The 25,423-nt window shown below is 43.4% G+C and overlaps 1 protein-coding gene across 6 annotated transcripts in view; it reads right to left on the bottom strand.

Annotated features, from left to right (window-relative positions):
- Positions 1–25,423, bottom strand: part of LOC126561272 (uncharacterized) — a 125,367-nt gene that overhangs the window by 5,452 nt on the left and 94,492 nt on the right. For 4 of the 6 annotated variants that reach the window (XM_050217246.1, XM_050217245.1, XM_050217243.1 and 1 more), the window contains 6 exons: positions 25,028–25,119; positions 7,304–7,371; positions 2,755–3,107; positions 2,397–2,692; positions 1,264–2,283; positions 35–1,195 (listed from right to left, as the gene is read on the bottom strand). In XM_050217246.1, the coding sequence (XP_050073203.1) occupies positions 35–1,195; positions 1,264–2,283; positions 2,397–2,692; positions 2,755–3,107; positions 7,304–7,371; positions 25,028–25,119 (2,990 nt within the window). The remainder of the gene's footprint in view (positions 1–34; positions 1,196–1,263; positions 2,284–2,396; positions 2,693–2,754; positions 3,108–7,303; positions 7,372–25,027; positions 25,120–25,423) is intronic. The other 2 variants (XM_050217248.1, XM_050217244.1) reach the window with 1 other exon arrangement.

Below are 25,423 nucleotides of genomic sequence, written 5' to 3' on the forward strand. Positions count from 1 at the left end.
AAGTCACCAATAACGTCAAACCTCCACAACTTACCAACTCGCCCGGTTCGACCTTTATCTGAAGCTTCTCGTCGATCGATTCGAGCCGATTGAGCAGGTTAAACTTGTACAGCATATCGTTACCGTTACCCTCACACTTTGTCTCGAACTTTGGCGGAGATTTGTACTCAAAGTTGACCGCATTGGATATCACAAAACCATCACAGGCGACCTGCAGCGTCACGACACCGACCTCATGCGCCGGACAGTAGCATCGCAGCACACCGTCCTGCACGAGCGTTGTCGGCACCGGGAACGAATCGAATAATACTGTATAGGCGGAGCTGGCACTCCACGGTCCCGTTACCAGCACCTTGATGCCACCCTCCGGATAGGCCCATTCGGGACTAAAGTCCGTAATGGTGGACGAGTTCGATATCGGTTGAGATGGTTGTGGTTGTTGCTGCTGTTGCTCGTTCTGTACGTGATGTTTGTACTGTCCAAGCTCACTACCACTATCACCCGCGAGATCTCCCCCACCGGTAGCAGTATCATCCGTACCGTCATCCGTACCATCACGCAAGAACTCATTCTTCGCATCCAGCTCCAACTCCGGGAACTCCACCAGCATGTCGAAAGCGTCCAAATTTACAAACACATCATCATCCACCGTACCATGGTTATCGCCACAGTTCTCGATGAAGTCCATCGGATTGATCTCACCATTCATGGCATCATCCGTTGGCGTACTATCGTGCCCAGGAACGTGGCCACCAAGTGGCATATTAGCGCTAAGCGTTTTCTGAATATCCTCCTGAGACAGATCGAGCGTTTCGTTGAAGAATGGCAGATTGTCGTGGTGATGATGAGCTGGACCACTGTTCTCCATGCTCTGCACCGGACTCGCCATCGGGGTGTGTTCCTGATACCCAAAGATACTGTCGAACGATTGCTTCTCGGAGGTTCCGCCCGTTGTGGTAGACGACGGTGAACTACTCGAAGGCTGTGATGACTGTCTTGTTTGGTGATGCGTTAGGGAAGGAACCGGTGAAGATGATGCGTCCATCATTTCTTGTTTCGCAATCGCACTGGAGGATGATTCCGTTTTGATAGACCCATCGGTGTCCTTGTCGTTCGTTTTCTGGTGCTGCGATTGGCACACGTACGATTGTTGTTGGCCGTTTAAAATCAACAAACTACCAGGGGCTCTAAGGTTCTGGAACCAGAAACCAAAGACTTCCATTAGATTTAAAACAAAAACCTAACTCAAAAATCGATACAAACCTGACCCAAACTTAGCACCAACGGAGGGGTCGATGTCGCTACCGATGCACCGTTACCATTAATCGAAATTCGATTATGATGAACCGTACCCTGACCACCTTGATTTCCATTCCCATTCGACATCACGCTCGACCCACTCGAATCACCACAGATTCCATCCGCACCGGACCGCTGATTCGCACCGTGTCCATTCGATGGCCGATTGGTTTGACCGGTGGTTCCGATCATTGATATATGATTCTCGTTGCTGCCGTTTAGATTGATGTCGCGCGCATCGCGAGCTCCCCCAGGTACGCCGTTCACTGTGTTGGACCGATCCGGGCCCGTTCCGGTGCCGTTGCCATTCGATGGTGTCACTTGACTGTTGGAGTGGCCAATGGCGGTTAATTGATTGCTACCGACATTACTGCCACTGGTGTTACTGGTGTTGTTGTTGTTGTTGATGGTGTTGCTGCTGTTGCTGCTACTGCTGCTGCTGGACGAATTACTGTTACCGTTCATCGTAAGCGTATGTTGCTGTTGTGCATGAGGATGCCCATGATGTGCATGAGAGTGCACACTAGGGAGCTGTTGCTGGGGATGGTGATGTGGATGTTGCTGCTGTTGGTGGTGTTGCTGCTGTTGCTGCTGATGCTGATTGCTTGTGATAATCATGGCCGACCGATGTCCTCCGAGATGATTGCCTTGCGAGCTGCCGCCAATGCCGTTTGTAATGTGACTACTGACACTTGTTAATTGTGAGCTAGTGTTACTGCCGCTCAGCGAAACCAGAGCGGATGGGTTTTGATTGCCGGGCCTAATTGAATTCTGACCGGTGAGGCTCTGCGCCGAGGTAGGAATGACTTGGAAGTGTATCGACGAGTCGAGCGTCTTCGGTGTGATGGCGCGTGCCCCATTCGGATCGAGGATAGTGTGCTGGGGATGTTGCTGTTGCGGTTGTTGCTGCTGCTGCTGCTGTTGCTGCTGCTGTTCAACTCGCCCTGTTGCCATCCTTCGATTATCCAACCATCGGGGATACATCTACAGAATAAGGGGATGAAACAACCGAGTGCATGTTATAATGCTCGAATTTAATTGAGATTTTGTGGCAAGCGACAATTGTCACCCGAGCCACCCTCCCTCACAAAACCTACCCTAGAACCGATCAGCACGTTCGGAGCCGTACCACCACCATGTCCGTCCGTCCGTTTGCCCAACTCCTGCACGCTCTTTGCCGCACTGATGCGGCGCATCGGATGTGAACATGACTTCCCATCGGCACAGTTCGCATCGGGGCAACCACACTCGAGCTGCTTCACCAGGGCCGTCTGACGTGCCATCCGTTGCTTCTCCATCAGCTGGCTGACGATCGCTTCCACCGTTTCGGCCGTCGAGATTTCAATCTCGTTCGCCGTGTCCGGTTCGTCCTCGCTGAAAACTGTGGGAAAAACTAACACGCACCATCAGTGAAGGCAGTTACTGCTTTAACGGTTTGCGCTTTGCTTTACTTACACATTGGCTTTAGCTGGCTGACCAGCTCTTCCTTTGTCCACTCCTTCTTATCGCCCCACAGGGCCAGATTCGGTGTGATGACTGCCATCTTGTTATCGTCCGGATAGGGAACGTTCAGATAGTGCACCAGCACAATGTCCGGGTTTTGCAGCAGCCAGTAGCAGCGTCTGTGGAAAGTTGGCAGGATGGCCGAATGGACGTAGCAACCGTAGATGCATTCGGTACCCTGCACCTTCAGCTTCATGTGGTCTTCGCGGGTCGTTTTGCCATCCTTGCGCTTTTTCCAGCAGTATCCATCACGTCGGTAGCGTACCTTTTTCCTAGAGTATAACAGCATCGATCCGCTTTTTGGTCTGAAAAGATAAGTTAGCAGATTGCATGCATCTTTTAGTTTAAAGTCACGCTTTTAACATATATATTTTCTTTGAAATAATCAGTCACATTTTTTTTAAATTCAATAAAACAAAATATAAAAAGGTTATTTTTCATTCTTCACCGTTTACGATACTATGGACAATACGACGGAGATTCGTGATACTAAAATATAAATAAAAATTTACGATATAAGCGATAAGCGATAGGCTTATGCTAACAAAATTAATAAACTCGAACTAAAAACCACCTCCCGCTATTTTCAATAAGCCCCTTTCCCATTCAAATTGATGCGACCCAATTCCAGGTGACTTCATTCCCAAGCCTCTTCCCCTTTCGCCCTGCCACACCCTTCGCTATTGAAAACCCAATTGGTTCCGGTAGAATGGCTCCTTAAGAGACCAGCACCACCCAAATCGGTCGCACAGAGCGTGGGGACGGTAAAAGAAACGGATCGTTACCGTCGAATGAAATTTAATGACCCGTTTTAATTTCCATTGCTGCTCCAAACGGCAAGCCACATGCTTCTCTGGCACGTGGCGATGATAATCCTTAACGTGCCTGCTTCCCGTGCCTCCCCGGTATGCTGGCGGAACAGTGAAACCCTCATGCGTAAAGTTCGAAGGTATCGCAGGTCTTACACGGGAAAGACAGTCACCGAGAGCAAGGAGGGTTTGTGGTTAGTAAGGCACGTTCCTTCACCTGTGGGTGTAGTAAAAATGTGAAAATTGGACACAAACCCTCTTTACGGAGGGGCGGAGTCGATTGGATGTGTTATTAAATTTAATTATATTGACATCAGCCTTTTACCGGCAAAACAGGGCGATGATATTTGATGCTCGGATTAGTGTGAGTCCCATTTACCGGGAACAATCTTTTCGGTAACTATTATCGAAGCGGTCGAAATCGCATCCGTTGGGGTCAGCAGCTCGACATAATGACATAATTATCAATTACTTTTTACAGGTGCTCAAGTATCAATTACAAAGGTGTTACCATTTTCGAAACAGTTATCACTTAAATGAAAACGGATCACGGATCGCAGGTAAACGTAGCAATTAAGGAGGGAGTGTAGAAAAAATCTGCCGATCATAAACTTTTCCTCATAAAGATCCATGTGTCTTGATAGAAACCGTGTTTCTAAGGCATGTTTATGAGGTTTAATTCTTCCGGGACAAATAGGTCTCACACACTTCTTCAGTGACTAGCTGCCGTAGCGGTTGTTTAAACGCTCTTCAATCGCCCATACGGAAAGCGGCAACTGGCTACTATAATTACACCCCTATGGGAAGCCTTCCGTTTAATTACTTCTTCAGCCAACTACTATCTTCATCTACTAGCGCCACTGTTAATCTACCCCGGCGCGTGTGCTAGTGATGGGCGGAAAGTGTTGTGCCATTTTTCAGCAAGACGTAGAGCCTCGCTTTACACGCAAAACTAGACGCATACATTAGGTAGGTGGCACACTACTAACTAGCTTAACCCAATTTATTTGTCAACCGATGTGAAAAAGCCAACTAGCTTTATCAGTGATGCTAATAAATTTCCGATCCCACACCTACAAGCATCACATGCCGGCCGTCTATAGGTTTTGCATGGGGTTCTTAGCACGCCGGAGCGTAAGCCACCAGCCACTTTCTGGGGGGGGGGGAAGTGCCTGGAAGCGAATAATTAACTTCTCACATATTTTTCCCAACCAAACAACCACCAACGTTCATATGTACGAACGTACGTACGCGAACGTTCAAGAACAAACGCACCCGCGGAACACCAGCGCGACAGTTTATTTGCGACTGGCAAAAGAAGCCACCGACGTGTGGCCTGGGGTGTGCGTTTAGGCATAGTTTTCCTCGGCTTGTGAGGTTATGCTGGTACCAGACGCATGGAGGAAAGCCCCTCACACTCACCGAGGAAGCGAGGATTTCTAAACGCGCCAAAGGATATAAATTACCTTTTAGCAATGCACTTTCCTATCCCTAAACACACACACAAAATCACACACACCTCGCAACCTAACTTGGGCGAAGCGAACACTCGGTGCTGGAAGTGCTGGAATGCGTTTGAAACTTTCCCTACGCTTGCGAATCCTTAATTAATTCGCGCGAAAAGTGCATATTGGTCGTTCGCGAACCTGTGGACGACGATGGTGTTTCGGTTCGTGTGCTGCTAGCCGGTATACTGAACATGTGAAAGCTCGTGGTTTCACGTTCGCTAAAGGCTTTCAAAGGACGTACGGGCTGCATTCCGCTTTTGAGTAATTGTTGCCGGCCAATCATTCTCGAGAATGGCTGTTTGTTGATTGTTGAATGGAAAACCTGTAGATTGTGTGTGTCTAGGAACAGTTTAATAAATTGGTAAGGAAGTTTATGAGCGTCAATGAAGGTGAAATTCGAACGAGTATTGTCGATTAACCATTTAAAGTACACAGGCAAAATACCTTCTTTTGGTTTCGATTCTAATGTTAAATTTTATTATAACAATATTTGTGCTTTTTTATGTAATGAATTCAATTTGCATTTATGAAATATGCTACTAGGTTTCCGACTATAACGAGTTAATTTTTTTATTCATGCGTACAAGTGAAAAACAGTAATAAGAACGAAAGTTACGCATTTTTTTGTAACGGTCTGCTAATTTCAACCCACATAACCTAACATTTATTCCGATTGTTCTTAATAGCATCCTGTAAATAATGTATTTATCAGTCTCTCATATATGATTAACAAGGCTTGCTCAATTTTGTATTTTAAAAACAAAAACCTTGTAATAGAAGTAACGAAAAACTTGCAATACCTCTTATCAAACTTAAAATGCATGATCTTGATTACGGATTCAAGCTCATGTAACGTGTTGAAACGAAAAGTCGATAAGTTTTTCTGCCGATTTTACATCATCTAAATCCCACTCACCCACCATTCATAACATTGACTTATGAAGAGCCACATTAAAGTCAACAGAAAACAGATCTACCGCTGCCACAAGCCGCAATAATGAAGGAAACCTTATCGGTCAACGAAAAACTAGGTCGCCACCCCTTTTACACAGTCAACTAAATCCCTTTGCCGTTTCGATTGGTCAAACCGAAAAATGACCACGTCCAACAGTACCAACGTGTAAGCCTACGTCAGCTGTAAAAAAGGGACCGTGCAATAAATTTGCGAGCTAATGCAAACACCCAATAAACCATTCGATACCATTTTGGGGGATGAACTCGTGGGCAAATGTGTGCTTTTTGGGGCAACGTTTATTTACACCTCATCACGAACGATAAGGCAGCAACACGGTGTCACACAACAACGCCAACAACTCACATGAAATTCATCGTAGTCGTGATACCGGGCTTTGGGAAATAAAATGTTTAAAATTACATCACACAATAATCATAAATAGGTATCTCCACGAGGGTGCTGGGAGCTGGCACGTGATGGGTGATAATATGCTTCTTAAACCCGAACCCCACGATGTCACTGCGAGAGGATAAACGTGCGATTTTGTGCAAACACACTCTCACGATTCCCCCCGAGAGCATTTTGATCCTGTTCGTCCTGCCCTGCTGGATGCTGCTTGATGTTGAGAGGTGTGATAAAATTAAATTAATATCTGTTTGGTGGGAATAAATCTTCCCATGAGAGTCCGAAAACAGGAAAAAAAAACACGAACAAACTCTCCTCGGGACTCAGAACAAGATGTCCCAAGATGATGAGTGAGTCGTTTATTGTGCCACCTGTCTAGTGGTGCTTTTTGCAACTAGCGTGTCCTTGCGTGTTGATCTTTTTTTTTACGGTCTTGGTAAGAAAATCATCATAAACCGTTTACCATGTTTCGCGACACAAAACGTAAAAAGCGTAAAAGATGAGCCGGCTTCATCGGGTGTTCATCAGAAGCACGACGGCACAGGTGTTGGCTGGTACAAATTTATGAATATCCTTCTTTATGCTTTTCCCAAGGGTACACGAATCCCCAAAAAAATATACTCCCACTGACAGAGGGAAGAACAAGTCGCGACATATTCTTTAGCCGAGCTGGGACGGTTGCTTTTTGACGACATGGGGGTAAGAACCATGTCTCGCTCGGTTTATTATTAATTTGTTCATGCTTTTATGCATTTTGAAGGTTGAACGTGGAAAATGAGTGCTTCGCTTGGCTTAGGTTTGGGTAGACAGCTTTAAAAACTTACCTCGTTTTGACTTCCTTCGACTGCCATTCGGAATGTTTATCGAAGCTGATTAGGATGGCCGCAATTTCCTGAAAAGGATAAGAAACATAAATCTTTAGTAAAGCCTTTTGTATGAGTAAATATAAAATAAATCTCTTGGATCGAAGCACAACAGATACATTATTAAATTTTGAGTGGATGGACTGTATTGGATAGCGTTTACGCGGAGAATCTGTTATAATTACAATGCAATATGCATTTGTACTGCTTGAGGTGCTGTTCACCATTCTTTTTTAAGGGACGACCTGGCCGTATGGCTATCGTTTTTTATAAAAAAATCAACAATTACTATAAAACCAAGTAGTAATAAAATAAAATATTTATTTATTTATTTTAAGTATGACGGCTCGTAGCCGTAATGTCAACGTCGTGTGAGGCATACTCGGTTAATCGATAAAAAATATTTAATGTACTTTCAATCAATATTTCCATCGCACGTATGGATCGGTTCGTCTCATGATGAAGCATTCAATTTACTCTGAAACCACGCTTCATCCACGATCAAACTAAGCAGCACCGTAAAAACACATCTGCGAAACATTCAATTTTGTGAAAAGTTTCCAACTTCCATCCCACCGGCATCCGTTAACCGCTCATCAAAAGCGGAAGCTCCCCCGTACGGTGCTCGGGAACCCTTAGATCCGGCCACCCACACACCAAAGGAAAATGCTTACCACGCAGGTACAGTACAGCTTTTACCGGGTGTTGGAGCATATCTCGCAAAAACACCTACTGCCATCCTGCTCCGACAGTATGGATACAAAAAAGCATCCACCCCCCTCCGGCAAGTAGCGCCGGAGTGGGAAGATGGGATATCGCACATAAAATACACATTTTCTCACGCTACACCCGCGCTCAACATCTCAACAACATCCACCCCAACACCCTAATTGGGAGATGTTTTATTTTGTTGCTTTTCTAGCCATCACGTCCCTGATCGCCTCAGCCCCTTGGCTTGGGGGCGATAAAGACGAGACGATGAACACGTCCCAGTTTGCCCGGGAAACGACTATGTTCGTCGTCCGTTTTGTCGTTATCAAACATTCTCCATCGTCTCCACAGTTCGGTCGTCTCGTTTCGTCGGTCGCTGTCAGCCGTTTTTCCCACGATAGCTGCTCTTTTTCGGCTCGCTGGAAAACATTCCTACTCCTATCTCGTTCACGGCTATCCCATTCGCTCCCACGTTATCTATATGCAGCCTTCGTAGGTACTTTTTTTCTGCTGTCACAATCAGGCCCGAAATGCCTCCTGCTCACGCTCGGTTTTTCTTCGGCGTTTTTCCACCAACCAAAGCGTAGTAGCTGTGAAAGCTTTTCCGAAGCTCTTGTTGGTGTTTTTTTCTTTTTTTTGCGCTCGATCAGCTCGTCCGGATCACCTTACCCGCAGAAAGCCTTATCTTTGCATTCTTTTCGTGCTCTAGGCGACCTTAGTTTCCCTGGAAGGCGTATGCTTTTCTTCCATTTCGTTCGCTTCGTTCGCGCTCGTTTATCTAATTATCTCGGCTAGCTTTCGATTATGCCCGAACGGCCGTACCGGTGAGCTGAGGTTAAATTTATGCATTCCATCCCTTTGCTTTCGTCGTTCGGTTTTCTAGTATCCGGAAGGAACAGAAAGAAAACCTTGGGAAAAAACTATTGCGCGAGTTTCCTGCATTTTCCAGCTCACTGCACGTTGATGGGCGTGGGAAGCATCGTACCGAAACCGACCGATAAGACCGTTTTGGCCTGGGGTGTGTGCTTGTGCGCCTAACGAATCGATGAAGGTGGTGCACAGTTACTGATTCGTACTTCTTTATCGCGATAGAAACAGCAAAAAAAAAGCCTCCCAGTTAAGGACACCTTTGTGTGCAATTTTGGGCCCACCGGAAAAAGCCCACCGAAAAGGCCAAACTAGCAAATGGAATAAATTTAATGCTAGTACTTGCAAGCACTAGTAAGTCTACTCGGAAGATGTACTTCTAGTGATATGCCTTTTTCACACAAAGAAAATGGGTGTGTAACCTTTGAGTTTGTTGGCCTAGTTCCGACAGGCAATCCGAGGCCAACTTTCCCTCTGCCAAAACTCCACAATTCCGGGAAACCGAGCGACGCTTGCGGATGCACACGCTCTAGACTATGTAAGCATGAAATTCAATCTTATGCTTCCCGAAACGACCGAATGGAGAATGTAAGCGAGAAATTCTTGCAATTTCTTGCCCACCGCTTGTTGCTGTTGCGCGCCATCGAGCTAATGAGATGCAAACGACAATCTTTCTTCGCAAAAGCGAAGTAATGTGTTCCCAGCCAATGAACCAATGCAAATGTGGTTGTCGAGGTCTGGTAGTTTGAACATTTCTGCGAGAACGTGTTGCAACGATTGCAATCGGATAAATTGAATGCTTGGAGCATGTTGTTTTCGTTTCGCAAAACTTCCTTATTAACTTTCGCAAGCGTGCGAGACCGTTTATCCTGCAGGAAAAGATGTGCTTAGATGTGTTTTTTTTTCTTTAACAAAGTTTTGTAAACATTACGACCGGTGCCGCCTTGTCGTGTGTTACAATCGGATAAGTATGTAAATGGCACTTGAGCAGAGTAGTTTAATTTAATTTTCTCACATGAGAAAAGGGAGACAGCAAGGTTGGAATGCTTTGCATGGGAATAAAGAATCTCTTGAATGGGATGTAATGATTGGGGACATTTGCAAAAGAATTTATTTTTATACTTTGTATGAAGAAAATGGTGAAGAGTTGTTTTCTTTAAGAGGGTTATCTTCAAAATGCAAGAAATTTAGCATGAAAAGGAAAATTTTTCAGGAAATGCCTTGTGAAGTTCATCACAATTCGACAAAATAATTCTTTTTTTTTTTCAATAACCAAATAATTGAACTTTCTTCAAAAAGAAACTGATATTGAATATAATCTACGACAAAATCGCAGTAGCAAGTATTGCCTATCCGGATACTATGTATCAATAAGTCTAGTAATAATTTGCACGGCTGACATATTCTAGAAGATTATTAAGCCAGGTAGACTAGAAATATGCTATATTTCTATATCTTGATTCAGATGAACGTATGAGGCGATAGTGGTACCGATCTTCACACGACAAGACCGAAGTTCAAATTCCAGTCGGCCCGTTACCCCGTAGTAAGGACTGAAACCTGCTTCGATTCTCGCTGGCAAATAAGAAAAGATTTTAAAGAAAACCGACCAGCAGCTCTTTATTTGAATGATTCTTATAGGCTTGATGACCTTCTTAGAGCACGCCGGTCATCGTATGATTTACTAGCCTTATTGATACCATGTGGATGGATTGTAAGACCTCACTAAGGAGGGCCGGAACAGATGGGATTTGAACCCCGGTTCTGCCATGTGAAAACCGGCTCCACTGTTGCCTCTAACTCCAGACTGCCCAGTACCCTTTTCGAATGATACATCCACTTTATATTAAGTATAAGAAGCAGGACAAATGGAGAAGAAAGGCATCAGTAGCTTAAGTATTTTCTATTGCGAAAAAACTCAAACAGTTTGAGATGAATTTTTCGATGATTTTAGAAAAATGTTCTAAAATGATCAGCCTGTGAAGTCTGGCTAAGGTTGGGCCGTACGGGAATTTAAAAAATACTTACGAAAGTTAACTAAACAAATACAAAAAAGTTGAGTAAAAGTACAGTTAAGAACAGTACAGCCAATGTGCATCAAATTAAACTATTCCAATCACATACACTTCGATTACACTACCAAAAGTGTACAGTAAGACGTATCCTTACTGTCTCCGGTTACTACGCTGCCGATCATTTTCTTCAGCAAACTCAAACATAATCCGCCAGCCGTCCCAAAAGAACCGCACACTTTGAAGAACAATAAAATAACACTAATATAAATCATGTAATCGTTTGCTATTGAACGTGAATGGAAAGCAAGCTGACCGTTTACAAACCACCGGTTCGGTTCTCTATTGGCATCAACAAATTCTTGTGCACCCTTTTTCCTTTCTCCCGGAGCGAAAGCAAACCCACCCACCCCTAGGTACCACGGGAACGATGCATAAAACCTGTACGACAAATAATAATAGCCATACAACAGCCATAACAATTTGGCTCCCCGAGAGAAATAAACTGAGGCCCACATCTTCATCCTGATGCACCTTCAGTGGTGCGTAGAGTAAGAGGATGAAGGTAGTTTCCTACGATTTCGCTAGCCCACTGTCTGTCTGGCGTCGATAGAATTCGCACCGATACGGCATGCTTCATCCATTCTTCTAGCCTGGAGAAGAATTGCCAGTTCCTGACTGGGGTTCTGGCTGGAGCTCGCACATAATAACACACTGAATGATGTCCTATAAAATTTAATGTATGATTATATTAAAACCGTATTATTGTTTTTATGGATTTTATAAATCTGATAAAGAGCGCACCCATTCGGTAGGTAAGCCGATAGACGGGAAACGGCAAGAACCATTCTCATTTTCCAACCCATTCACCAGAACCGACTGGAGACCATTTGGCGAATTTTCCACACCGTTCAACGCTCGGTCGTACCCGGAAACTGGGCAAAGTGTCTTGTAAATGTGAACGGCTCGAGAAAAAGCGATTCCGGCATTTTATTTCCCAACGTTTCGGGTGTGTTTGCACACGGCCGCTCGCATGGCGTGGCAGAGCAAACGCTTCAGGCAAATATTTTATGTGCTTCGTGTGATTAAAGAGTGCGAGACAAAAATCAATCGAGATAAATGAATATCTTGCAATGGGTTTCAGTTTTTCTTTGCTTTTTGGTTCGAAACGTTAGATAAATGTTCTACAAGAAAATTTGGTTTTTTTTTTCTTTGCTCTACTTTTCGGAACCGAATGCTGTGTTCCAACAAAAGAAGCGAATCGAGCACGACCCACAAGAACGATTTGACGATGCACTTTTGATCGGTATAAAAAAGAATTCAATTGCAAATGCACCAAATCATCGCTAGGCTCGGTTGAATTTTAATGCACGACGTGCAGAATTCTTCAAACTTGGCTCTTTTTTGCTCATCCTCCCTTTAGAAGGTTCTAGAATAAGACATCATCTAGAGTGGCCTGATTTTGTCATTTGCACTTCTAATTCCGTCCACGAATAGGCATGAATTTCAATGTGATGTTTGAGCAGGAAAAAAAATGGAGCGTGACTTTTTCTAGTCCTCAAAAAAAAACAAAGTGTGATGAAATTTTTAATATTCAATCAGATTAAATTGAATCAATTCCTCACGATCAGCATTATCAAACGAACCGCTTAGATTTAGCGACATGAATTTATTTACTCTACCTCAACCTATCCGAAACAACAAAACACACTTTCACGGTGGTAAGGCTTATCGGAAAGGGCAGAAACACACTTAAGCTTACGACCGTTTGTTTGGTCATTCATAAAATCGTGCCGGCGTGCATTATTGCATGGCAACCTAATTATCACTTATCGGCAAATAATCGCAACGAAATTATGTAAATTCTACAACCACGCATTTCTCAAACCAACCACCAATTTGTACCCACCGATAAAATGAGCATTCGCATTCCGCCGGGACTCGATAAAGTAGCTCCGCGTCGGTGTGGTGCCCGCACCAGCCAAAGCCCAACCGTTTCAATGTTTGCTCCCTTACACGTACGTACAGTACACCTTTCACTTTGGCGGCTTATCGAAATCAATTTAATCACTTTATCCAAGATCAGCAACTGGTCCAAACGCAAAGCCCCGGCCAAGGGACCAACCTGGCTTGATTGGTCCGTGTTTGGCCATTTCTTCTTCCGCCACGATAATTATCGCAAAAGCCCATAAAAATTACAACCATTGCACTAAGCCTTCCTGCCGTGCGTTGGAGTCATTCTGTACGCGTGTACGCGTGTGTTGCTTTCTATACTCTCACTGACCCCCACCGATCAAAAAGGGGAAAGGTTTTTGTTTTGTTTGGTGGCTTTAAAGAAACAAAACGAAGAATAGAAGCCTAATTTGTTTTTTTTTTGTGTTGAGCCAAAAATACCAAAACTAGACCTTTACTTCCACCCAATAGGGTCTGATTTTTCCTTGAACTTTCTTTAAATAAAGCGTCCATCTGGGAGCCAGTTTGCCTTACCTTCTTTGATCGAAACTGTAGCAAAAAAGTAGCAAAACCGGCCGTAAAATTCGACCAATCTCCGATACACACCGTACGCCCAGCAAACCCAGCCTGGTGGAGTGATTAATTTTTCCTGTTTTCCGTTTTACTTCCCAGCTTTCCGGCTTGACGCCTTATTCGGGTGGGTGTGAGTGTTTCGAATGTATGTACGCGTGCCTTTAGACGTCCCGTAGGCCTGTTTCTATCGGTCGTCAGTGTTTTGGACGTTGGCGTTGGCGGCTAGTCGGCCTGCTAATCGGCACTAATTTATGACCATTTATCGTGATTCGCGGCCGAATACTTCCGTCAGAACAGATTTGCCTCAGGATGTCTTAATAAATTAATGAAACCGAGAGGAAGTGAGAGGCCTGTACCTTACAGCGAAGGATTAGGAAACGGGAGTGTTTTACAATTGGGTCGATCCGTTTTGAAATCCAATTTTTAAAAACAAAGGTATTTTTAATACATTGTTGTTAAGGAAAAGATAATAACAAAAAAATTATAGAAATTGACCCAAAAGACCTCACTTTCGAACTCCAGATAATTAAAAAAAAATCATTTATTTACCCATAATTTCTGTCTGAAAGGCTTGAAGTTACGCATGGCTTAACAAATTAATATAGCAAAATATATAAAAATATATAAAAAAAATGGAACGATGGGGGAAAAATGAAAAATTAAAATCAAAGGAAGAGTAAAAGTGAATTTAAGCCAAGGAAATCAGCAATGGCATATCAACTCCTCGAGGTTGTAGTGCCATGGTAAATTAACATTTAATAAAAGGCTTCAGATAACTTATTTTTTTAACAAATACTTCAAAATAAGCACCCATTAGGTTTTATTAACAAAACTATATTATTTCCAACAATTTCTTCCAATGTTTTCGGTTACTTTTTCTATAATGCTTGTAAAATTAAATCACTTGGTCTCCGCTTTGGTAAAAAACATGAATTTGAAATGAAATATTTCACAGCATTTGTGTGTATCTAAAGAAGCAGCAGCTAGTAGCAGTAATAAAAACTATATCTATTCGCCACATGCAAGTTTGTTGCTTGCTGTGACGACATCAAGTCGTATAAATTTCATCTCGGTAAAGTCCTTTCCGTCCCACCCGTCTGACGATAGCTTCGCTATACCAGTCTGAAGATAGCCGGGAGAGAAGCGCCAAAAAAAGCATCCCTTTCGTCTAACAAGGTACTGTGAGAAACATTGAAGTCACAGGAAAAAAGGCTAAATGTGCTTCAAAAACACCACAACAAAAACCGATTCCTAACAGCTCACATTCACGGATTCAACCTATGGAGTGTTTGGTACTGAAACAAGCCACATATTCATACCGAAAAAGAAAAACACCCATAACATCCTCAGCGACGTGAAAATGAAACCCGACACAAAAATTGGAGAATGTTTTTGCTTCACACTCGGGCAAGATAAAGCGAACGAATGGCACAGAAACGTTCCTACTGCCTGGTGGTAGCCTACCCGAGACATGGGAAAAAAAGAAGCTAAACTCACTCCCGGAAGGATAGGAATGGTCAGAATCCCGTGCCAAGACCACTGACCTGTAGGATGCACTTGTTCCATGGGTGGCAGGAAGCGACCACGGTGCTGACATATCTTGTCGCCAAATCTAACCCCTTCTCATACGAAGCGAATAAGCCTGTTCGCGTTCGTGTGCATATCCACCGCGGCCCGACTGTGAAACGATCGTACGGGGATGGCTCCACTCCGTCAGAACATGGGGCGAAGCGTACACCAGCCCAAAAAAGGGACAAACTTTATTTATTACATAATGAGAATTTTGATAAAAATCAAGTTGCACATCCGGCTAGCACGTTGTAAATTTTCCAACCAACCGGGCGGTATCCTGTTCCGCTTTGTGCTACACCGTTCCTGCTGAGGGCATTGCTTTTGTTTGCTTTTGTTTGTCTTCGCTTCACACTTCGCCTTTTTTTTGCGTTGTTGTTGTTGCGTCCTTTAACTACACGCCTGATCCGTTCCGGGAGAGTCTGCTAACGATGGTTGAATAACTTCAGCCTTGATCTCGACCCAGCACTAGAAGAGATTTACCGATAGATGGGGAAAAACTACATCCTTGGTCAGGCAGCACAGCCTCACAGACGCTCTCAATTTTTTACCCAAGCGTACGTAAACGGGTGTACCGAGAACGCGCCGTACAGTTCATAAATTTTGCATCGGACCATTGAGGTCAATTATGAGCCAAGCGAGCGATAAATTATTACAAAACAATGATACGTGTTCATTAAACGTTCATTATCAACACCGGTCGGGGAGCGTACCAGTTCATTGGTGGCACATTTTGTCCATTGTTTTCGAGACGTTCAACATGAAAGTAATGCACACAGTCAAAAGTAAGTTTTAGGAGAGAGTAAGAGATTATGTAATAAACATTGAAGTATGAAAATAACGTGGTTGTGAGCTAATCGTTTGGAAAAGAATCATGAAATAAAATTGTACAAATAATATACCACTTAAAAAAGATAGACAAAACTTGAGAATATTTAAAATGCGTATTGAATCGATTCTGAATTGATGCGAATCAGTCTCTTAATTTAGAAGAAGAAGTGCCAAACAAAACAATCGTATTTAAAAAATACTTCGTTGTCAAGCTATTAAAGAAATAGAAGATGTTTCAACAACCCTAATAGATGTAAGGCCATACAATTCCTTACAAAGGCAGGTGACAAAAGCTAAAGCTACACAGGCACATAGAAGTCAATTTGCTCTCCATATACTTGAAACGATTAACTTACGAGCTGTAAAGCAAATTACAACCCCCATCTCCCAGGTTTGCATTCCAAGGAACTGGATGCAAATTCTTAACCTTCCTTTTGTCCTCCTCAAATCCCTTTTAAATGTCCCAAAGCGATGGCTATTATGACCTACACCTACATAAATGCGTTGTACAAGTCCTTTTTACAAAATGTCTACCATTCCCCTGCCTAACTTTCCCACACACTAATCCTGCTAATCCAGCAGTCGTTCTGTCGTGCTCGAAGACACTTGCAATGGCCTTGCTTTATCCGTCTTGTACATCATGTACAGTGTGTGTTGTACATTTGTACCTCCTTGCACCCTCCTTACCCGGCAGTCCTTTAATATTCTTGGCCCTGGTGTGCGCCCGAGTAGGTGAAATTTATTTTAATGTGTCCCCGTATTTATATCCATTTTCCTAGATTATTTTTCGCTGCGCTCCGATCCGACTGCTCGGGGACGGGTTCTTTTCACGAGCCCATGAGAATCCATGGCCTTGATGACAGCAAGAAATGAATCGTCCCAAACATAACCGTAGCAAAGCGTCGTGCGATATGCTGCTGTTTCCATTATATCGAGCGGTCAGACAAACACTGGACGATAACTGGACGAACAGTCTAAGTTACCCCGGTTCCTATTCTAGAACCACCACCGTGTGAGAACGTGTGTGTGTGTATGCATTTGTCCTGAAGACTGAACGAAGCAAATAAAGCACCTCACGTCGTCCATAAAAATCGGCCCTTTTCCGAGTGGACATTATGTTAGTGGCCCACACAAATGGCCCGATGGAAAATCGCCTCCCCGTGTGTTTTTCCTATCGCTGCCGAGTGCGAGGTCAGTCCTAGCATTGCTCCCGCCACCGTACCAGATTGTCACAGTGACCGGCGAGGGGCGGGGACTGCATGTGAGTGGCTGACCATAAATTAAGACATAATTCACCTCACTCGACCTAAGAAAGAGAAGAGAGTGATTTTTTTTCTTTTTGCTTTTGCAATTCTTTCTGTTCTGATATTCGTTCCATTTCGTTTGGCAGCGAAATGGGAACTCGCGCGCAACAACAAGCGACGCCAGCTAAAAATTGCAAATAAATGTCCATCTGAAACACAACGACCGAAATAAGATAAGATAGTCGCACACAACACACAAACCGTGGAACTGGGAAGCAGAAACAAAATCTTAAAGAAAGCGTTCTCGCAGCACCGAAGAACAAAAAATCCTAAAAACTGGGTAGCCAATAATTCATTCGGGTGTTTACGAAGTTGAACCAGAAATCACTTAATGTATGTTTCAAAACGACGTCGAGAGCGACGAATTTTGACCACTTGCTTGTGAAAGAATCCACGAAAAAATGGGATACTAAATGTATGAAGCACTCGTAGGGAAAGAGGAAAAAACACGAAAAATTCGAAGCGGGAGTGAAGCGGAGATAAAATTAACCTCTCTTTTATTTGGTGCAAATTTATGGAGCTTCTGTCGCCTTGAGAATAAGCTTTTTCTCTCTCTCTCGTTCCTAATATTTTTCTGTCTCGCGTATGTCCGTTTTTGAGGAGCTTTTTTGGATGTCTGGAAGGCGTTGTATCTTCAAGAAGCTAGGAAGTAGTGCACATTCGTTGCCTTTTATCTGATCGTAAAGGAGATTCTTTCATCCAGCGAACGAGGATTCCTGCACCGACCACAACATCAGTGTCCAGACATGCACGTGTCTCGTTCCTCATATCTTGTCGTGAAATCCTTTGTTTGACTATCTGAATTTCTGAGCCCCGAAAACAAACTCTCTTTTTTTGTGGGTTTTTTTGTTGTGACTAGCCAATAGTTTACTCATGCTTTTGCTTATGTGCACTAAATTATTTACGCTGGCAAAGAACCCAGGAAAAAAATATTCAAACTTCATCCAGCCTTGTCTTTAAAAATTGGATACTCATTTTTTTTAAACCCATTTCACCCATCAAACGAGTGGTTTCGCTCCCAAACTGAACACCAAAACACAAACACACTCCAAACTGAACACTCCACAGCATCAAAAGAAAAACTTTAACAGACAACCACCAAAACAACTCGGAAGTTTAGAACTGTGGCAACACAGCAACTAAACGTGAGTTTGCTCACTGGCTTTTCTTGCCGAGTGAGCGAGGGAGTCCAAACATACTATCATAAACAGTACGTGATCATTCAATTTTCCACTTCATACCCTTTTCTTGTGAGACTTCCGGTAAAATAAGGACCGAAGAATGACGGTTTCAAAGGCAGAAGGTGTATTGGAAATAAAAGTATGTTTAGCCATGAAACGCTCTTTCGAAAAACCACACAATCATATCCACTTTACTCATACACTGTTATACGACTCTTTTCACATGCTTTCTCTCCTCTGTTTCATTCCTTTTTATCCAAGATGAGGAATGGATTTCTCCTTTAGCATTAGCTGCCTTTTTATATCTCTAGCCTCCCGTGCAGTGCGTTCGGTGTATTTGTGTTTTCCCCCCCTTTTTTTACCACTCGCGTACCGCTCGTGGTCACCGTGGTTGCACATATTTTACCGAATTTTATGCCCCAGGACTGTACGCCATGAAAGCAACGAAGGAGTAAGAAAAAACCATTTCAATTTCGTGTATTTTTACGATCAAATTAGAATAACTTAATTCGGAACTAAACTTTCACCGTTCCACGTTTCAATCCAACGGGGCGTGCTGGTAGTGATGTTGGGTAAGGAAACGAGGACCACGCGGCCTGCACTCTTTTTCCTCGACGGAAATATGTTTCCTTTTTATGTGATCATTCGCATACCCATGCCCACACACATACACACAATATAGACTCTGAACCGAAAAAATGGAGGCGCATGGTTGATTACCTTATCTTGTTTCATCTTTTTTCGCTTCCTTTCTCTCTCCTTTTCTCTCTATCTAGCGCTGCTCTTACTGTCTTCTTTTTCTGGTTTCCTCAGTTGCGTCTCATCGTTCCATCACATGCAGCTTCAACAGCCTACTTGCTACGTTCCTTAGCTCCCCTTCCAATGTAAGATCTCCATCAGAACCGTGTATGCTCGTCTGTCCGGGATGGGCGCCCTCGTCATATCAAAATTGGACATACATCGGGGGCCATATGTACGCGACTTCCTGAGCAGTGAATTTCTCGCTTTCTGGTTGCTCAAGCTTATTTGCATGCCATTCGCGTCACTGTGTACGCTATATCTCGTGAGTTTTGGCCTATGCTCGACCGCACGAGACCACCGGAAGAGGTGTGTGTGTGTGTGTTTCGATCGTGCTGTTTGAAGTTGGCAGGTATTACATCAAACCCTACGTAGTTGGAGACAAATGGAGGATTAAACCGTAGACAGCAAGCCGAAGCAGCAGTAACGTTAACTATCACATTTCGAATTTAGTCGATGTGACTGGTGCCTGGCAGATGCACATTTTTCCTGTGAGAATGTTTTCGGTTTCGATGAGGAACCGAAGTGCGTACTGCACATCAAAAAACAATTGTTTTCAAAAAAAGGGTTTACTTTACATTGGACTTATTTGTAAAGTATAAAAATATTTGTAACTTTTATGTACTATAAATGCTTTTTTCACGAATAATGAGATATGATTTTTATAACAAATATGATAACGCTTTTGGCTAACGTATGTACAACACGTTGCTTTTGTTTTGTTTCAACAGTGCATCTCTCTTCATAACACGCCTGTAAGCCAACTTTAAGTACGGTAACATGGCACACGCACACACGCTTGATGTTGTGCAGCCAAGAAACAGCAACTCTCTTCAGGGACCGATGATGAATATGAGATCATTTAGCGTAACATGCACTTGGCGCTAACACAACGGTGAAGGTTCATTTCGTTGAGTGAAGTAAGCCTCGCATATCGTAACCACCAACCGACAACCACTCCCCCAGACCGACCGAGCATGAGCGAGACTTTATACGCGTACGGGTAAAGCGCTCGTAAAGTTATGCGCTTTGAATAGATGCGGCTGCTTATCGTGATGAAAGTCCTGGGACCGGAAACCTAATTGGACTCGAGAAGCAACCGCGTAGCAAGTGAGACGTTAGTTTGTATCACAATCGGCTACCAACACCATAACAGCTTGAGGTTTTTAGCTCATCATGCATGAACCTACAGCTCGCTCCCAGGTAGGGAATCCTCATCCCGTTGGACTGCTCTATCCCGTTCCTATCTGAACGGTCAAAGAAACGACCACATAACAATCTAAACATACGGTCACATCCTGCTTTACTATAAGCTTCCCAGCGTTCCCAGTGTTGTTGCAAAAAAAAAAAAACAACCTTCACGGACTCCAAAGTTTGTGAGCTCGGAAAATCGGAACGATGGCACTACCTCGTCCAGCGCATAACCACAACAACCCTTCGGACAACTTTCACCCGTAACCTTTCACACTTCGGACGTGCCGTTCAGTACCCTGAAGGCATGGGCTGGATTTAGTTGGTTGAGATTATCCGCTTTCCACACGGCCATTGCTTTCCCTTGCCGGAAAACCCTAACCAAACAAGGATCATCCTTTCAGTGACCAAGCTAAAGCACAAAAAAAAAGACATCAGAACCCTTCTCCAAACAAACCGTCCAACTGTCATTAAAATCACATTCCTATTGCTCAACTGGTGTCTCGTAAGTGCCTTCAAGTGCGAAATTAACTGCACCTTCAGCCAGTGTCCGTCTGTGCCCGTTGCCCGTTGTGAAAGGTGAGCCGGAAAATGTCGCGTACCGTTGGCCACCGTTACCGTTATTTATGGTGTGTAAATTTTAATTAGCAAAGGTGTTTAGTAGTGCTGCCACTTTGACACAGCTCAGTGCCGGGGCAAATGAATATGTTACTGCTAAAAGATGGCACACTGAAACCAAGCAGACCAAGTTGGACTTCAAACCATTTATGTGTTTGTGAAGAAAACAAGGAAATACAAATAATATCACATAATGCTATTGCTTGAAAACCTTGTCCTTAAGAACAGATCATAAAACAACACTGTTTGTATCAAAAACAATATGCTATAAGGTATGATGAGCGCATTTAATGACTAAATTCACACACAATAAAAAGAGCGGTTGAATTGCAATTTAGAAAAGAAAAAAAGCCTTATTCAGCAAACTTTGAGCACTAAGTGCTAGCAGCGATTATAAAGCTTCAAATCCGATCACCAACTTTGTCATCTACCAATCGACAAAGCTGTAAACGATGCTCTTACACATCGAAAAAGGTTTCTCCCGCACCAAGGAATACACTTATTTCGAAGGTCATACGTCCCGAGCACTCCGTTGGCTTCAAGCCATTTCGACCCGGGAATTGCTTTCTTTCTCCTTGCGTATGGCCGTACGGGATTATGTTTATCGTTTGGCGTTTGTGGTTTAAACACAAGGAGTTGGTCCGGGAAATCCGCTATCGATGAATCTTTGCCACCATCAAACGAACGACGAATAACTTTCTCTAGAGCCCCATGTATGCAAAACAACAGTGAGAGTTATGGGAACTTTCGCCTCGTTCCCGGAAGCTGAACCACATTTTTCAACGACTTCACCCGAGGTTCCGCTAACCCAAGGTTTTGGTGACTGTTGCACGAGCGAGTTGTTGGTCCTTCCCCGTTCGGGACGGTAAAAATCATATGCATCGATGCAAGCGCTGTATGCCGTCTTGGGAGGCTGAAACCATACAACAAGAACGGTTTATTATGGCACTGTACGTTCTTTTTTTATTTTCTTTCTATACTCCAGGGGAAGACAAAATATTTATCGATGCCTGTCTGGTGTTGGTTTACTCTGGGTGACCCTGGCCCATGGATGCTGTGGTCGAGCGATTTTCTATTGTTCCTTCCTAGGGCACTAAATCGAACCGATCGAAACTGGGAGTACAGTAAGGCGAGGAAAGGTATACGAATCTTGGGACACAATGGATAAATGTGGTCAGGTCTTTTTATTTGTTTCTCTAGCAACATATTTTCCTGCCTTCCCGATGGGACAAACATTGATCTCTTATTCAAGGGTTGTAAAATGAAAAATTCTTCCATCCGTGAGACGTTTATGACGCCGTCTGGAAGATAATGTGACTCGTTTGGCTGTTTTGATATTGATCTAGGCATTGTCAAGCTTCCTGCATACCTTTAAGCTCACTTGCATTAAGGTTTAATATTCGGTTGTTGCCTGAATGCAGTAGAACTATGGAACAGCAACAATTTCCATAGTTGTATTTAAATAAAATGTTGATAAAAATAAATAAAAGTATATTATCATTATTAAGGAATTGCTACGCGATACCCATTTCCAAACACATTAACATCCCAAAGCTTGACCAACAAAACACCAACGCATTTGTAAACCCAAAGTCCAAAAGCCTTCAGAACCCCTTTTCCAAAACCTAATGAAACGCACGGCCTAAATGAGGTTATAAAATATGAATTTTATCACCACCGGGAAAGCGGAAGCTCAGCGGAACTTCTCCCCGGAAGCCCTCAAGGCACCCAGCGCGAACAGTACGACTACGCTGGACGAATGCTACGATGGACACAAAATTAAACCACACATCATCATCTCCCCATGGGAACGGGCCAACGCCAATACCTGCCCCAGTACCAAGCCATCTTGACCGGTGTTCGCGTGCCTGACAGTGGTTGCATAAGTGCGAACCAGCATTTCGCCGGACCCAAACACGGCTGACTGAGTGTTCCCGTCGGGATGGTCGGGCAACACTAGCATGGTCATTCATTGCAGCCAGCTACACACCTCGTTACCGGACAAGGGGGACACTTATTATTGGCAGGATTGTCTATCGGACCACGCTCAATTCACTGTCTAAACAGTTGGAAAACAGGAACCCTTCACCGTTTCCCCACAGTCCTCCTAAACAGTTCTAGCTGTCGGCTAGTAATCCTTTGGCAAGAGTTTATTATTGCTCGCGTACACACATTTTCCGCCTCGGCTCGCGCAAATAAGCCACCCCCTCCAAGCCTTCCCACCAGGCACGGCCGAGCACGTGGGATGAGTTTCAAATTTTGAGGTTTCGTTTATGTTTCTCGCACCTTTTTTCCACTCTTTCCAACCCTTTCCGGTAACCCTGTGTTCGAGTGGGTGGAACGGCTTTGGAGTTCCCCAGATATAAAATCAACAACCCTCTTCAGGCAAAGAGTTCTCTACCGTAGGTTGTATTTTGGTTGAGAGTAGCTAGGAGGTGATTTTCCACCCAACCGCGAAACACCAAACGACCCCCAAAGGCTATTTACTTCGGCCTACCTCCAGACTCCCAGTGCGATGTGGACATGCATCGGAGCACATTTCGGCGCTGGCTAGAATAGTTGGTTGCTTCTGTTTTCTGCTCATCAGTACACCAGAATGCAAGGGCTGCACATGTTCGTTCGTTTCGTTGTAGATACAATGACGACTAAAATATTTGAATTATACAGATTCAGGTGACAGCATAAAGTATATGTCAGTTTCATAGATTCGTGAAAAATCCAAACATGAATAATTTTTGTTCAACATTACTTCACTTTGTAGAAGATAAAATTGGGTTTAAAAATCTAGGACTTACAATCCTTTCTTAGTTTTCTTGAAAAACGGTCCTTCTGTATTATCTTAATTTGACTTCTGAAAAACAATAAAACGAAACACTGTAAAAGCAAATATTCTGTTTGTTACTGTCGCTGTGCATCGATCGAACGTTGCCTGAAATCGGCTTTGAACCATGCCACGTTCAACCTTTGCCCGCTTAACCATTCTCAGCTCCGGCACCAATGTGCGTTCGAGTGCAAACTACATTGTACATAAAAACTGAGCGACGCTGAGCTGGTGCACCCAGCAAGACGTCAGAAGTTTGCCCGTCTCCCTACATTGCCTATTGCAACGGAAAAAGGGTGGCTCACCGCCTCAAATGTGCCCTCCAGTCAGCCTGTCACTTATGCTGACGTCGTACAACAATCTTTCGGTACGGCAAACCACCGAACTAAGGAACTCAAGTACGTGAACATAAGCGAAATCATTGAGGAAAATGGCAAATAATACCGACTTCCACACGGGCCAGCTAGGAGCGAAAGGATAACAGGGACACATACACGCACACACACCCAGTGGTGTGTGCGAAAGCAAAGGATACAAAGTTAACAATTCCACCTTTGATTCGAAACCAATTTCAGTTTTCGGAAGATGTCTGTACGGGACCGTCGGGTTCTTTTCGTTTCGTATTTGCACATTATTTTACAAAAGTTTGGGAAACCATAACTCATGATGCAAGGCAAAACGAGGCAGTAAAATAATGCCGATCACGGCCCAAAACCCCGAGGTTTGTTTTTATTTTCGTTTTCGACAACACACCAACGGCATCTAGCAGTGTGTGTAATCCAATAAAGCGAGTGTATATAAAACAATTCAATCGAAAATATTAAACACCTTCAGGCTGCCGCTTTATCGACCACACGACGTTCCACACGGCTGTGGCCAGGAAGGTAAACAATGTGCGGGAAAAGCGAAAGGAGCGCAACCACACTTAGTTACTTGAGGGTGGGTTGGGAAAGTTTTGAAGATTTTTTTTTTTTATTTTTAAAGAGCAGCAGTTGTGCTTTAGTTGCATTTTTTTTTTTTTTTTTTGGTACGGATTGAGGAGCAATAGTAAATGGGTTAAATAGCTTTTTAACGCCACATTTTTTTTAGCATGATTTTTAAATTATACTTAGGATAAAAATAAACTAAAATGTCCAGACGGAAAAATAAGAACAATAAACACAGCATTTTTAGTTGACAACTCGGAAAATCTGTCGATAAGATCTGTGCAGTTTGGAAAAGACTAGAAGCCTTTCGTCTGTCGTTCGCTTACTTACCTCATTGGTATTCCACCGGTGTCGTTGGGTTGGGAAATGGTCTGCCCGGGGTAAACTCTCCAAATTATCCGGAAGTTTGATCGGTTCACCATCTGAAATGGAAAGCATCCGATAGTAGCCGGATCGGAAAAATAGAGGGAAAAGAATTTAAGATAAAATGCTCTGATTAAGATAGAATTAAAGGGTGCAATTCCCATTTTATTTAAGGGTAATTTAATGTTTGTAAGAAATTGAAGTTTTCTTTCAAATTTTGTGCCGGTTTTAACAATGAAGTATGTTAACAAAATAAAGTATGTTAAGTTAAATCTCATAGAAAAGTCGTGCGCATCGGATGCAATTAATATCCGCGTCGGATACAATTAATAATCAACGTTATCAGGGAGTTACATCAAGTGG

This window comes from Anopheles maculipalpis, chromosome 3RL (assembly GCF_943734695.1).
Source record: "Anopheles maculipalpis chromosome 3RL, idAnoMacuDA_375_x, whole genome shotgun sequence".
Taxonomy (NCBI): domain Eukaryota; kingdom Metazoa; phylum Arthropoda; class Insecta; order Diptera; family Culicidae; genus Anopheles; species Anopheles maculipalpis.